The sequence below is a fragment of the Sinohyriopsis cumingii genome, chromosome 18, assembly GCF_028554795.1.
Source record: "Sinohyriopsis cumingii isolate HCF-2022 chromosome 18, ASM2855479v2, whole genome shotgun sequence".
NCBI lineage: Eukaryota > Metazoa > Mollusca > Bivalvia > Unionida > Unionidae > Sinohyriopsis > Sinohyriopsis cumingii.
The window spans coordinates 16,026,734-16,041,827 of record NC_142978.1 but is presented as its reverse complement, the minus strand read 5'-3'; the positions used below and the strand labels follow the sequence as shown (position 1 = coordinate 16,041,827).

Below are 15,094 nucleotides of genomic sequence, written 5' to 3'. Positions count from 1 at the left end.
ATTGACAAAAGTTCCAGTATTGTCATGTGTATCATTTTAACAGTAGGATTTGTTTTATCCGTACACTTGAGGAATTTATCAATTTATTTGATGCATGTTTGAGGAAAATAACACTGTGGAAAATAAATGAGATGGGGAGAGGGAGCTCTTGTAGTTTCTGCTGTGTGATAATGAAAAATGTAAATTATTAGCAAATATTTTGAGAATTTTAGTGGAATGTGTAGACTGAACTAAAGACTTTAGTGGTGAAAAGTGAGTACATTACCACTGTAAATGACTTCATTGGATTTCTCAGAATTTTCCACAAAATGAAAACTTACTTTATAATTCAATATGAAACTTTTTACAATATTCAGATTTGTGTCAGAGGCAAAGAAGGTAGAAAGGACTAAATACATGAGATAATAATTTTTTTCTGGATAAAACTGTTGAAGAAATCCTCTAATTTTCTAAAGCAATAAACAAGATTCTTTTTAGAAGAATCCACAAAATCGAAGTTTTGATCCTTGATTCTTTCTGAATGTTGATTAATGTTGAGTAAACTTCATTCGTTTAAACCAAGAATTAAGAAGAAACATTTAAGAACAATAAATTTTAAGATTTTAAAGATTTTAAGTAAAACTAGGATATGGTCTCCTCACTAACATCATCTATATTTTTTCAGTCAGCTGAGAGATGCCTTCATATTTCAACTGACCCAGGGTTACAGTCACTATGACAGACAGCTACGGAATGATCTTCTTGTCCTGGCCTCACTCATATCTTCTAACTGTCCCTACGCACCATTTGTTGAAACTGGATTTGCAAAGCAACTCACATTGTTTGCCACATTTCAAGAAGGTAAGGGGAAGCCTAACTAACTTCCCTTTTAATGTTCCAAAGAACACACAGAATTCAGATAGATTTTCTTTATGTGTTGAATGATTGATTTATTGCTAATTTGCATTAATTATATATATATATATATATATATTTACACACACAGTGACCAAAACTTCGAAAATCTCAACCCTTATTGTAAGATGGTTCCTGTTATTCAAAGCAAATATGGTCCTGGATCCCATTTTATTAGATACTTGTAAAATTATATATAGTGTACTTTATTATAATGCAGTGTCATCATAAGGCAGGTACTTGTAAAATTATGTATAGTGTACTTTATTATAATGCAGTCTCATCATGAGGCAGGTACTTGTAAAATTATGTATAATGTACTTCATTATAATGCAGTCTTATCATAAGGCAGTATACTCTATAGCTGCTTTGGACATGCTATGTTACAATGAGATAGTACTCTGTATATATATATATATATATATATATATATATATATATATATATATATATATATATATATATATATATATATATATTGTAAGCCAAAACTACCTAAAGTTTATAGTGACTTTCTCTAATTTACGTATTGATTTCTGACATTGTTTTTAGATGGAATCCAGTACCCAATGAAAATTACTTGTAATTCGAGCAATCAAAGTAAATTGTTAGTTATTTCAAATAAAACGAAAGAAAGAGACCATCTTTGGCCTCTCTCTTTTGATTTCTTTATAGCATAATTTTTTAGCTGTTTGATCTCTAAATGTTTCACAAACATTGCTTGATAAGCAATATCTAAATATATTTTTTACCTACTTAATGGAGATTATTAAGAGCAAATTAAGAAATAAGCATCTAATACATTCTCTTTTACCAAATATAGTTTGCATTACTAAAGATAGTAACAAATTTTAATATCTTACTAAATTTAGTAACACTGTATAGATACACTGGAATTTCAGATCAGTAGTATGTATTTTAGTATGACTAAAATTTAGTTACATGATTAGATCTTTTGGTAGTGAACTGTTGATAGTACTAGAAGCAATAGTAGAATATACTTTTATAAAGAACTTACAATCATTCCTCATGTTATGTTTCAAATGTTAATATAAATTCTGTAGCCACACAGATCTTGTGTAAATTTACATCAGATTGAACTTCCAAGCCATCCGTGTTCTCAATACTTTGATTAGAATGACCCTAAATAATCCAGGAAAGCCATTGATTAACCAAATGGAAGATTAATGAAATATATGGTCGAGTGTTGGATCTGTTATTTTTCATTGAAAATTTATACCATAAGCTGCGAAGATTAGCAATGTTTAGTTCAGTAGTCTTGAATATGTTTCTCTTTTTTAAGTAGTATATTTAATCTTTAGAAGATAAAGGAATAAATTTGTAAATTTACTGTCCACACTTAACATATAACTTATAAGTTTTACAGTTTTAACCATTTATTTTTTCCCCATTTTGTTTAGTACTTAATCCATTGGTAGAACAAAATGTTTTGCTCTTAATTTGTCTTGTAATTTAAGTGTGTCTCAAGAAGAACATTATCACATGACTGCAGTATTTTATAATTTTGTCTGTATGTAGCACATGTATGAAAAAATTCATGATCACATAAGCATTGTCTTGACATCATGTCAGGTAAATCCATAGTAACTGAAGCATCCAGTTGTATATTACAATAATTTCACTGCACCTTTCTGGAGATTCGTTAAATAAAATTGGGAGGTTGGGGGTGGGGTGTATTAGATTCTTACATTCATTCTCATTACAAATAAAAAAAATTAATTTGTTAGATATGTTAAACATTTGAAATGAGCATCTATTAAAGATTTTATATGTTTTTTATTTAACTAAATGCAATTTATGTTTTTATTCTTTTTCAGTCAAAAGTCACAATGTTCTTGTGAAGCACTTGAAACTGAGTCAGAATCATGAAGACTTTGAAATGAAGAAGTTATTGTTTAACATGCTCATCACACTCAGTAGGGATAAGACATCATTACCGGTAAGTTGTTATTTAACATTCTTATCACACTCAGTAAGGATAAGACATCATTACTGGTAAGCTGTTATTTAACATGCTTATTACATGCAGTAGGGATAAAACATCATTACCAGTAAGCTATTGTTTAGCATACTAGGTAGGAATAAAACATCATTACCAGTAAGCTATTGTCTATCATACTAGGTAGGAATAAAACATCATTACCAGTAAGCTATTGTTTAGCATACATTGTAGGAATAAAACATCATTACCAGTAAGCTATTGTTTAGCATACTATGTAGGAATAAAACATCATTACCAGTAAGCTATTGTCTATCATACTAGGTAGGAATAAGACATCATTACCAGTAAGCTATTGTTTAGCATACAATGTAGGAATAAAACATCATTACCAGTAAGCTATTGTCTATCATACTAGGTAGGAATAAAACATCATTACCAGTAAGCTGTTGTTTAGCATACTGTGTAGGAATAAAACATCATTACCAGTAAGCTATTGTCTGTCATACTAGGTAGGAATAAAACATCATTACCAGTAAGCTGTTGTTTAGCATACTATGTAGGAATAAAACATCATTACCAGTAAGCTGTTGTTTAGCATACTATGTAGGAATAAAACATCATTACCAGTAAGCTATTGTTTATCATACTATGTAGGAATAAAACATCATTACCAGTAAGCTGTTGTTTAGCATATTATGTAGGAATAAAACATCATTACCAGTAAGCTATTGTTTAGCATACTATGTAGGAATAAAACATCATTACCAGTAAGCTATTGTCTATCATACTAGGTCGGAATAAAACATCATTACCAGTAAGCTGTTGTTTAGCATACAGTGTAGGAATAAAACATCATTACCAGTAAGCTGTTGTTTAGCATACTATGTAGGAATAAAACATCATTACCAGTAAGCTATTGTTTAGCATACTATGTAGGAATAAAACATCATTACCAGTAAGCTGTTGTTTAGCATATTATGTAGGAATAAAACATCATTACCAGTAAGCTATTGTTTAGCATACTATGTAGGAATAAAACATCATTACCAGTAAGCTATTGTCTATCATACTAGGTCGGAATAAAACATCATTACCAGTAAGCTGTTGTTTAGCATACAGTGTAGGAATAAAACATCATTACCAGTAAGCTATTGTTTAGCATACTATGTAGGAATAAAACATCATTGCCAGTAAGCATTTGTCTATCATGCTAGGTAGGAATAAAACATCATTACCAGTAAGCTATTGTTTAGCATACTATGTAGGAATAAAACATTACCAGTAAGCTATTGTCTATCATACTAGGTAGGAAAAAACATCATTACCAGTAAGCTATTGTTTAGCATATTATGTAGGAATAAAACATAATTACCAGTAAGCTATTTTGTTATCCTCATTCATGATTGATCCTGAATTGAGGTGTGGTTGAACTAATTAATGTGTTTTTTCAAAACAATGCCATTTTTAGTTATTTGATAACATTATACAGATGGACAGAAATTAATTTACTTTCTAACTGCCCCAGTGGGCTGAGTGGTCTAAAGTACTCACCTTTACTGATCATTGCCATCTCACCTCTGTCCATGGGGATTTAAGTTTCAGGCTTGGCCAATGTGGATATGGGAGAAAGCTTGCTAATAGCTTCCTGGGTTTTCCTAAGTTCTTCCTCCACCAGCTATACTGGCTGCTATATATTGCCTATCAAATGCTAGCAAATGTCATTAAACCCACAACCACAATATATACCATAGCTTCAGCAGTAAATTTGCAACAAATTAAGTATTGATATCATTTTGACCACTACCTAAAGTGTTAAATGGGAAAATAAAATATTAAGATAAAATTTATAAATTCTTTGTGGACATTTTTATACATGGTGTACCAATTTTTGTGGGGTACAGAATGTCATGGATATTTCAGTTGATACAAAACTAGATTGGTATGTCCATAAATGTAAGACCTGAAAAAATATAATTTTAAACCACAAACATTGATGACCATAAAAAGTAAGCCATAATAAAGGAGGACAATTCATGACAAATGCTGTCAGAAATCTGTTTTATTCATGAATATGGAGCTCTTGAAAAATGATCTCTTTTGTAAGTAACTGTTGTTAGAAAAAGATACTGAGACTCCGATCAACATTTTAGTCTTACCATACATGCCAACCATTAAGCTTTTGGCATAATCATTATGCTTTTTTTTTCACTAAATTATGCCTTATGCATAAATGTATTCAGATTACAAGTTTTTGGTATATCCCCCTCCAAAACAAATTATTAATTTGTTCTCTCATTTTTTTTTAACATCCCATTAATCCCACAGACCATTTTCTAGAAAAGACGGCTTCTATGTAACTACGGCATAAGAGTACGCTTGTCTGTAGACTTGCATGCACTTTCCTAACAGTATTATGTTCTATTTATAGCAGCTGCCCTATTTCCAAGAAACATGTTTGTTTCTAATTAGAAACATTTTTGACCTCGGATTCTATTTAGAGCAGCTGTATGGCTTAGTTAGGAGAGAACATACTGGTTTTCTAACTTTTAATCTTTGTTCACAGATTCTTTGTTCTGATTCATATCTGGTACAGAACCAGCCTGTAGGTATTTGGCACTAAAAGTCAAGTCAGATTTATTCTAGTTGATGCGTGTGTCAGAGCAAAAATGTTTTCCGAATAATTTCACAGATGGAAGAGGAAAAGACGAAAAAACGATTCAGAGATAAATGCATGAATTACACAATACAGTTGGTCATGGTGGTAAAACAAAGAAACCTTGAATTAGCTTGTTTTACTAACTCCAACATTAAAGTAACTTCTTTTTTTACAGCAGAACATAATAGTGGACACAAATTTTATAAATGCAGAGACGTTATGTACCGAGTTCTTAATAGAACATGGACTACCCCTAGCAGTAGAAGACTACATTGGTCCTTTGTTCAAATGGATGTTTCCTCATTCCAAAAATGCAGATATGCATGTGCAAGAACAAAATCATCTAATATTGTTAGGTGTTTAACAGAAGATACTTCATTTAAAATTCAGAAGCCATGAAAATTGGGCCGTTTAGTATTGCAACAGACAGGAGTAGTCATTATGATAACAAAAGTTGTACCCAGTCTGTGTAAGAGACTTTGACAATGAAAAGGGTGAAGTCAGAATGCTCTTCTTTCATTACCAGAATTAACAGTAGATTCCACTGGAGAAAACATTTTTTTATTTGCTTGATAATGCTTTGAATAAATTTAAGATGGTAGAACTGTATGGGGTTTTCAGCTGATACAGCATCAGTGATGACTGGAATTCATAAAGGAGTTGCATTCTATATTTTGAAAAATTGTTATGAGAGTCTGTTGCTTTCTAAAGCTCAAAGTGTTATATACGAAAACTTGAAGCAGTAATTGATGTTAAAAGTCCAGAGGGATAAATAAATCATTTTGTACATATGCTTACTGAATTTTTATCATGTTATATTTGGATTACTCTTTTTCTGCTTGGATTTCTCTTTTTGTCCACTTGGATTACATTTTTTCCTCCTTTTTCCTCGCCAGGGGTTGGCATGTATGTTCTGCAAAGAAATATAGTATTTTATTAATATAATTATGATAAGATTTTATAAGGATATGTGCAAATGGCAATTGTTTCATTACCTCAGCGATGTATATAATTGATCATTTAGTAAATGTTGCAGATAATGTCAGATGGTCATTTGATGCTGGCATTATTTTCCTTTGTGCGAGCAAATGACAACACATCGGGTCCTCGGGAGTGGACACCAGCACAGTTTGAAGAACTACAGCTGCATGCAATGTCATGTTTGTGTACATTGTGCCCAATTATGCTGGATGACTATATGACATGCCAGGGGAGCACACGCATACTACTGCTATTAGAATGGTGTGTTGGTCAAGGTTAGTGTACATTACTATTATAAAATTTTGTTGGTCAAGGTTAGTGTACATTACTATTATAAAATTTTGTTGGTCAAGGTTAGTGTACATTACTATTATAAAATTTTGTTGGTCAAGGTTAGTGTACATTACTATTATAAAATTTTGTTGGTCAAGGTTAGTGTACATTACTATTATAAAATTTTGTTGGTCAAGGTTAGTGTACATTACTATTATAAAATTTTGTTGGTCAAGGTTAGTGTACATTACTATTATAAAATTTGTTCAGTATTGTTGAATATTCTTGAATGTGTGAACTTAGCATATCATATTTGCAACATACAATTTTTTTATTATAGTTTACATATTGGCATTATATCTAATATTTAGTAAGTTTCTGTTTAATTTGAATAATTTATACGTTTTTCTTTCAAAAATTTGAAACATATTGCATGCTTTTGAAAATTGTTTGATCAATAAGTGCTTGATTGTTTGAGTTTTGTTAACTTTTATTTGGTTCGTTGGTTTGTTGGTTGACTGGTTGGTTTTTAACTGTGCTTTCAGCACTTTATTGTTTAAGCCATGTTGACTTGTGAATGAAGTGAAATTTGAGCAGTACAATTTTCATTAGGAATGGCTGCGCCATTGTGACAGGCTGAAAAAATCATTGATTGGCAAAGAACTGTTGATAGCAAATTCTGAGATAGTATCCATTACCTGAGACATTTTAGAATAGTATCATTATGAGACTTGTAAAATTGTTTTTCATTTTAGATTTATTTCCCTTCCTCTTAAACAGTTGTAGCAATTAGGCCATGTTACCTCAGCAATCATTAATTCTTTTCTTAGAATTTTGTCTTCATCTTTTAATTAAATGGAAATTCAGCATATCCTTGGTCCATAACAGCTTTGTTATTGTATATTTATAACAGCATCATTAGTATGTGATTATTATAGGATTGTATGTTTTGTTGTATTGTGAAAAAGTTTCACATTTGACAAAAAAGACATGTAGCTTTATCAAAATAATATATTATCTCTTTTGACCCTCATGTCCTTGTTGTCATTGCATCAGAAGAAAGTAATTTCTCTTTTGTAATCATTTCCAGAGGATTTTGGTGGTCATGGTAACAGTGTCCATGGTGTTGGTGGGCGTGGTAACAAGCGGGCTCAGATGAGGTACTGTTTGAGGGTTTTGAGAAGTGTGGTATCCACTGGAGATGAAGCTGTGTTGCAAGATCTTTCAGACCAGGGTGCTATCAACCAACTCATTAGTAAGTCAAAATATTAAGAGCAGTGTCAGGATTAAAGAGACTTATCACTATCTGTATTATGATTCATGTCAGTGTTCAGGAGACTTGTCTCTATCTGTGTCATAATTCATGTCATAGTTCAGGAGACTTGTCACTGTGTCATAATTCATGTCAGTGTTAAGGAGACTTATCATTATCAGTTTATAATTATTGTCAGTGATTAAAGAGATTTATCACTTCACAATCTGTGTTATATCGTTAGGGTTTAAAAGACTTATCACTATATGTATTATAAATGTTTAAGAGACTTGTCATTATTTGTGTTATAATTCCTGTCTAGGTTTAAGAGACTTGTCATTATTTGTGTTATAATTCATATCAGTGTTTAAAAGATCTACTTCAGTAACTCTCTGTATTAAAATTCATGTCAGGTTTATGTCTTGATTTAATTGACAAGGTATTTTAGAACAATATCAATATCACATTGTCTTTCCATAATTTTCCATAATTTTATAATTACATTTTTTGTTAACATTATCAGCATTAGCATGATATGTAGGGCAGGTGGTAGAGCAGTCTTATGCTGGCATATGATAATATTCAAACATAAAAAGTTATTGGTCTTGAGTTTTCATTATACCACCATAGGGCCAGCCAGGTCTATAAAGAGCTGTCTTATTTTTTGGCAGACATTTTGAATAGTGCTATCAACAGTAACACAGAAGATGATGCTATAGATATTGAAATGCAGGCCGACATGTTGCTGATCCTGTCAGGTCTCTGTGATGGAGACATGCACCGGAAGGTACTTTCACTCACAACATTTTGCACATTTTCACAAGAATGAACATGCTTCCCGAAATTTAAATTTTGTGCTTATGTCAGTGATATTTTTGTATGTATTATTCTGGAATAGAATTGATAGCAAATACATAGGAAATCACAGACCTGTATTTTAATAGTACTGAGCATTGATGCATCCTTCCTTAATAGCAGACAATATATAGTATGCATTTATCAATTATACATAATCTTAGAATTAAAACATTCTTTGTGTCTGACAGTAGCCAAATACACAAAGTTATCAATATATAAGTATTGTACAATTTTAACATGTATATCCTTTATGGTCTTTATTTTAAGCTTTTTGTTTATCAAGCTAATAAAAAATAATTTATCTGTATCATTTCTTGCTTTAATGGTTGATATTGTAAAATTTTACAATCATAAAAACTTTGCACAAAGATTGTTCAAAGTGACATAATTTAATATTAACTATGAAATGGAACATCTATTAAAGGAAACATTGGATTCACCATTTTCAATACTGTAAGACATCTAATAAGTTTTAATTCCAAGATTTTCAATACTATAAGACATCTAATAGGTTATTATTCTAAGATTTTCAATACTGTAAGACATCTAATAGATTCTAATTCTAAGATTTTGTATAAGCCTCATTAATTCATAAATTCATAATATTTAATAAATTCTACACATTTGTAGGAAAATAAACTATTTGTCTCAATTTCTTTAAATATATCATCATCTGTTTTACGCAGCTATAGTTTGTGAATGATATATGTGTAAAGTTGTAGCTTATGAATTGCTGAATAATTCATGCTGTGATGTAATTTTATTTATCATGTTGATTGTTAGAAACCAAAGTGACTTAATGTCATAAATAATGATTTGAGCTCAGAAAGATAAAACAATAAAGTGAAACTGTGCACCTATATTGCAATTATTTTTAAAAGGTTCATATAATACTCATGCCAACTATTACAGCTAATCCTTTGTGACTTGGTATGAAAGGCAACAAGTGACAAAGATTTGTGACTTGGTATGAAAGGCAACAAGTGACAAAGATTTGTGACTTGGTATGAAAGGCAACAAGTGACAAAGATTTGTGACTTGGTATGAAAGGCAACAAGTGACAAAGATTTATGACTTGGTATGAAAGGCAACAAGTGACAAAGATTTATACAGATCAGCAACAAGTTGTTCACATGAGTGTCAGTAATTATTGCAAAGCTTCTTTAATTTTGACAGGAATTATTTGGAACATCTGGTGTGAATGTGACTGTCCATTATTTGAGAACAAATCCAAAGTTCCTAACTAGTGGACTGGGTCATCATCGACTTCTCCTAGCAGCTGTAGACTGTGTCTGGTATGTAAATTCATAAACAAGAGCCATGCTTCTGAGTTCTTTGAAAGTAATGGGAAATAGGAAATCATAATTTTATGTGTGAAATTAATTTAATTAATTCATTGTTACATGTGCCTCACCATTTATAAAGCAGAACTGTTATAATATTGCCTGGCATTGACATCACATAGCGCATATACAAGCATATACCTATGTACAGACTCACAGCATCTCAACAATTCTTTCTTCCTGGGCCTGAGGCAGTTCTTAGCAGTGGGTTTCATTTCCCCTGGGTTACTATTGGTGATAACTTTGCATATACATTTACATTACAGTTGTGCTTTTTTGAGCTTTTGCATTTAGTTCAGGATTTTTGCACCTGAATGCACACTGTTATACTTGGAATCTTGTAACATTGTCAGGGGATGCAGCTTGATGAGTTACATCACAAAAATAGGTCACTGCATCCCATATTTCACATTTCATTGACTTGGATTCAGTTTTATTTTTTAAGTTTACTTTTTAATCTTTGCCATGGTCATCAAACTAGATGCTCATATGCATCTCTGTTAGTAACACACAAGAAGGTCGCTGTGTCATATATTTCACTTTTTCCTGGCTTAGGTTAAGGTTTTGCTTTTAGCTGATGATCACAGATGCATATTGTTTTATCTATAATTTTTTAACTTGCTGAATGGATGCATTTTGATGAGTACTATACCCAGTACTATACTATTTTGATGAGTACTATACCCAGTACTATACTATTTTGATGAGTACTCTACCCAGTACTATACTATTTTGATGAGTACTATACCCAGTACTATACTATTTTGATGAGTACTATACCCAGTACTATACTATTTTGATGAATACTATACCCAATACTATACTATTTTGATGAGTACTACACCCAGTACTATACTATTTTAATAAGTACTATACACAGTACTATACTATTTGATGAGTACTATACCTAGTACTATACTATTTTGATGAGTATTATACCCATTACTATACTATTTTGATGAGTACTATACCCAGTACTATGCTATTTTGATGAGTACTATACCCATTACTATTCTATTTGATGAGTAATATACCCAGTACTATACCATTTTGATGAGTACTATACCCAGTACTATACTGTTTTGATGAGTACTATACCAGTACTACACTGTTTTGATGAGTACTATACCCAGTACTATACTATTTGATGAGTACTATACACAGCACTATACTATTTTGATGAGTACTATATCCATTACTATACTATTTTGATGAGTACTATACCCATTACTATTCTATTTGATGAGTACTATACCCAGTACTATACCATTTTGATGAGTACTATACCCAGTACTATACTGTTTTGATGAGTACTATACCAGTACTATACTGTTTTGATGAGTACTATACCCAGTACTATACTATTTGATGAGTACTATACACAGCACTATACTATTTTGATGAGTACTATATCCATTACTATACTATTTTGATGAGTACTATACCCATTACTATACTGTTTTGATGAGTACTATACCCAGTAGTATACTATTTGATGAATGCTATACCCAGTACTGTACTGTTTGATGAGTACTATACCCACATCACAAAGGTAGATCACTATGACCCACATTTGATGCTTTAGTGACTGTTAAATTTTTATGTTTTAAACGTTCATGCTAGAATCATTAATCTAGATGATTGTATATGTCTTTTGCTAGTACCACACTGTACAACAAAGTCACTTTGATTTATGATTTTTATTTTACAGGCTTAGTTTTGCATTTGGTTCATGACCATATAGGGTTTCCTTTTTTTGTGTTCTGCATACATACTGTTTGATCTAAAATCATGACGCTTTGGTATTTTGATTAGCACTACTTCTGTGTGAGAAAGTGTAAGTCATTACAGCCCATACTTTATTCTTCACTGGCTTGGATTAATTTTTATTTTTATTTTGATGTTCATTTTTTTAGGCGTTGTTCTTGTTAGAATCATGAATGATATGTTAGTATCACATCTTGCAACAAGAGAAACTCATCTTGACCAAGAGTCCGATTTAATAATCTTAGAAAGTATTTTGATAAACATTTTATCTTTAACCCATTGCAGGTGTGCTGTTGTTGGTTGCTATATCACTGAAGATTATCTGCTAGAGAAGGAGGGAGTCTTTTTGTTGATTGATCTATTACAGGTATTACTGTTATTCATGATATTTAAGTGTCACTAGGACTGTGTTAAGTAAAGTTAGCATTATGTAGACAAACAATTATACTGTACAGGCTGTTTGTGAGAGGCACTAGGTGATAGAAGATGAAAGTCAAAATGGTAACAAGGACAGGCCATTCATAGAACTGTATTGTCTTCCCTGGTAGTAAGCACAGACCATTCTGTATGACTGTATTGTCTTCCATGGTAACAAGGACAGGCATTCTGTACAACTGTATTGTCCTCCATGGTAACAAGGACAGGCATTCTGTACAACTGTATTGTCTTCCATGGTAACAAGGACAGGCATTCTGTACAACAGTATTGTCTTCCATGGTAACAAGGACAGGCCATTCTGTACAACTGTATTGTCTTCCATGATAATGAGGACAGGCATTCTGTACAACTGCATTGTCTTCCATGGTAACAAGGACAGGCATTCTGTACAACTGTATTGTCATCCATGGTAACAAGGACAGGCATTCTGTACAACTGTATTGTCTTCCATGGTAACAAGGACAGGCATTCTGTACAACTGTATTGTCTTCCATGGTAACAAGGACAGGCATTCTGTACAACTGTATTGTCTTCCATGGTAACAAGGACAGGCATTATGTACAAATGTATTGTCTTCCATGGTAACAAGGACAGGCATTCTGTACAACTGTATTATCTTCCATGGTAACAAGGACAGGCATTCTGTACAACTGTATTGTCTTCAATGGTAACTGGAACAGGCACTCTGTACAAATGAATTGTCATCCATGGTAACAAGGACAGGCATTCTGTACAACTGTATTGTCTTCCATGGTAACTAGGACAGGCATTCTGTACAACTGTATTGTCTTCCATGGTAACAAGGACAGGCATTCTGTACAACTGTATTGTCTTCCATGGTAATGAGGACAGGCATTTTGTACAACTGTATTGTCTTCCATGGTAACAAGGACAGGCATTCTGTACAACTGTATTGTCTTCCATGGTAATGAGGACAGGCATTCTGTACAACTGTATTGTCTTCCATGGTAACAAGGACAGGCATTCTGTACAACTGTATTGTCTTCCATGGTAACAAGGACAGGCATTCTGTACAACTGTATTGTCTTCCATGGTAACAAGGACAGGCATTCTGTACAACTGTATTGTCTTCCATGGTAATGAGGACAGGCATTATGTACAAATGTATTGTCTTCCATGGTAACAAGGACAGGCATTCTGTACAACTGTATTGTCTTCGATAGTAACAAGGACAGGCATTCTGTACAACTGTATTGTCTTCCATGGTAACAAGGACAGGCATTCTGTACAACTGTATTGTCTTCCATGGTAACAAGGACAGGCATTCTGTACAACTGTATTGTCTTCCATGGTAACTGGAACAGGCATTCTGTACAAATGTATTGTCATCCATGGTAACAAGGACAGGCATTCTGTACAACTGTATTGTCTTCCATGGTAACAAGGACAGGCCATTCTGTACAACCGTATTGTCTTCCATGATAATGAGGACAGGCATTCTGTACAACTGCATTGTCTTCCATGGTAACTAGGACATGCATTCTGTACAGATGTATTGTCTTCCATGGTAACAAGGACAGGCATTCTGTACAACTGTATTGTCTTCCATGGTAATGAGGACAGGCATTCTGTACAACTGCATTGTCTTCCATGGTAATGAGGACAGGCCATTCTGTACAACCATATTGTCTTCCATGATAATGAGGACAGGCCATTCTGTACATCTGTATTGTCTTCCATGATAATGAGGACAGGCCATTCTGTACAGTGATATTGTCTTCCATGGTAATGAGGACAGGCCATTCCGTACAACCGTATTGTCTTCCGTGATAATGAGGATAGGCCATTCTGTACAACTGTATTGTCTTCCGTGATAATGAGGATAGGCCATTCTGTACAGTGATATTGTCTTCTGTGGTTATGAGGACAGACCATTTTGTACGAATGTATTGTCTTCCATTATTAGGACAGGCCATTCTGTACAAGTTTATTGTCTTCCATGATAATGAGAACAGGCCATTCTGTACATCTGTATTGTCTTCCATGATAATGAGGACAGGCCATTCTGTACAACCATATTGTCTTCCATGGTAATGAGGACAGCCCATTCTGTACAACTGTATTGTCTTCCATGATAATGAGGACAGACCATTCTGTACATCTGTATTGTCTTCCATGATAATGAGGACAGGCCATTCTGTACAGTGATATTGTCTTCCATGGTAATGAGGACAGGCCATTCTGTACAACTGTATTGTCTTCCATGATAATGAGGACAGGCCATTCTGTACAACCATATTGTCTTCCATGATAATGAGGATAGGCCATTCTGTACAGTGATATTGTCTTCTGTGGTTATGAGGACAGCCATTTTGTACAAATGTATTGTCTTCCATTATTAGGACAGGCCATTCTGTACAAGTTTATTGTCTTCCATGATAATGAGGACAGGCCATTCTGTACAACCATATTGTCTTCCATGATAATGAGGACAGGCCATTCTGTACAACCATATTGTCTTCCATGGTAATGAGGACAGGCCATTCTGTACAAGAGTATTGTCTTCCATGGTAGCAGTGTATACCGACGTCCTCACTGAACACAGCCCAAGTTTGGACTGATGGAGTATGTAGAGGATCTCACTGATTCGGATAACATTGATGAATAATTTCTATCTTTGATGAATTCAAATAACATTGATGAATAAT

At 33.0% G+C, this 15,094-nt stretch overlaps 1 protein-coding gene across 3 annotated transcripts in view; it reads left to right on the top strand.

Annotated features, from left to right (window-relative positions):
• LOC149776142 (cilia- and flagella-associated protein 69-like) overlaps positions 1-15,094 on the top strand; it is a 64,950-nt gene that overhangs the window by 22,490 nt on the left and 27,366 nt on the right. For all 3 annotated transcript variants that reach the window (XM_089942429.1, XM_089942431.1, XM_089942430.1), the window contains exons 9-15: positions 665-840; positions 2,733-2,854; positions 6,550-6,769; positions 7,858-8,022; positions 8,691-8,806; positions 10,054-10,172; positions 12,273-12,354. In XM_089942429.1, the coding sequence (XP_089798555.1) occupies positions 665-840; positions 2,733-2,854; positions 6,550-6,769; positions 7,858-8,022; positions 8,691-8,806; positions 10,054-10,172; positions 12,273-12,354 (1,000 nt within the window). The remainder of the gene's footprint in view (positions 1-664; positions 841-2,732; positions 2,855-6,549; positions 6,770-7,857; positions 8,023-8,690; positions 8,807-10,053; positions 10,173-12,272; positions 12,355-15,094) is intronic.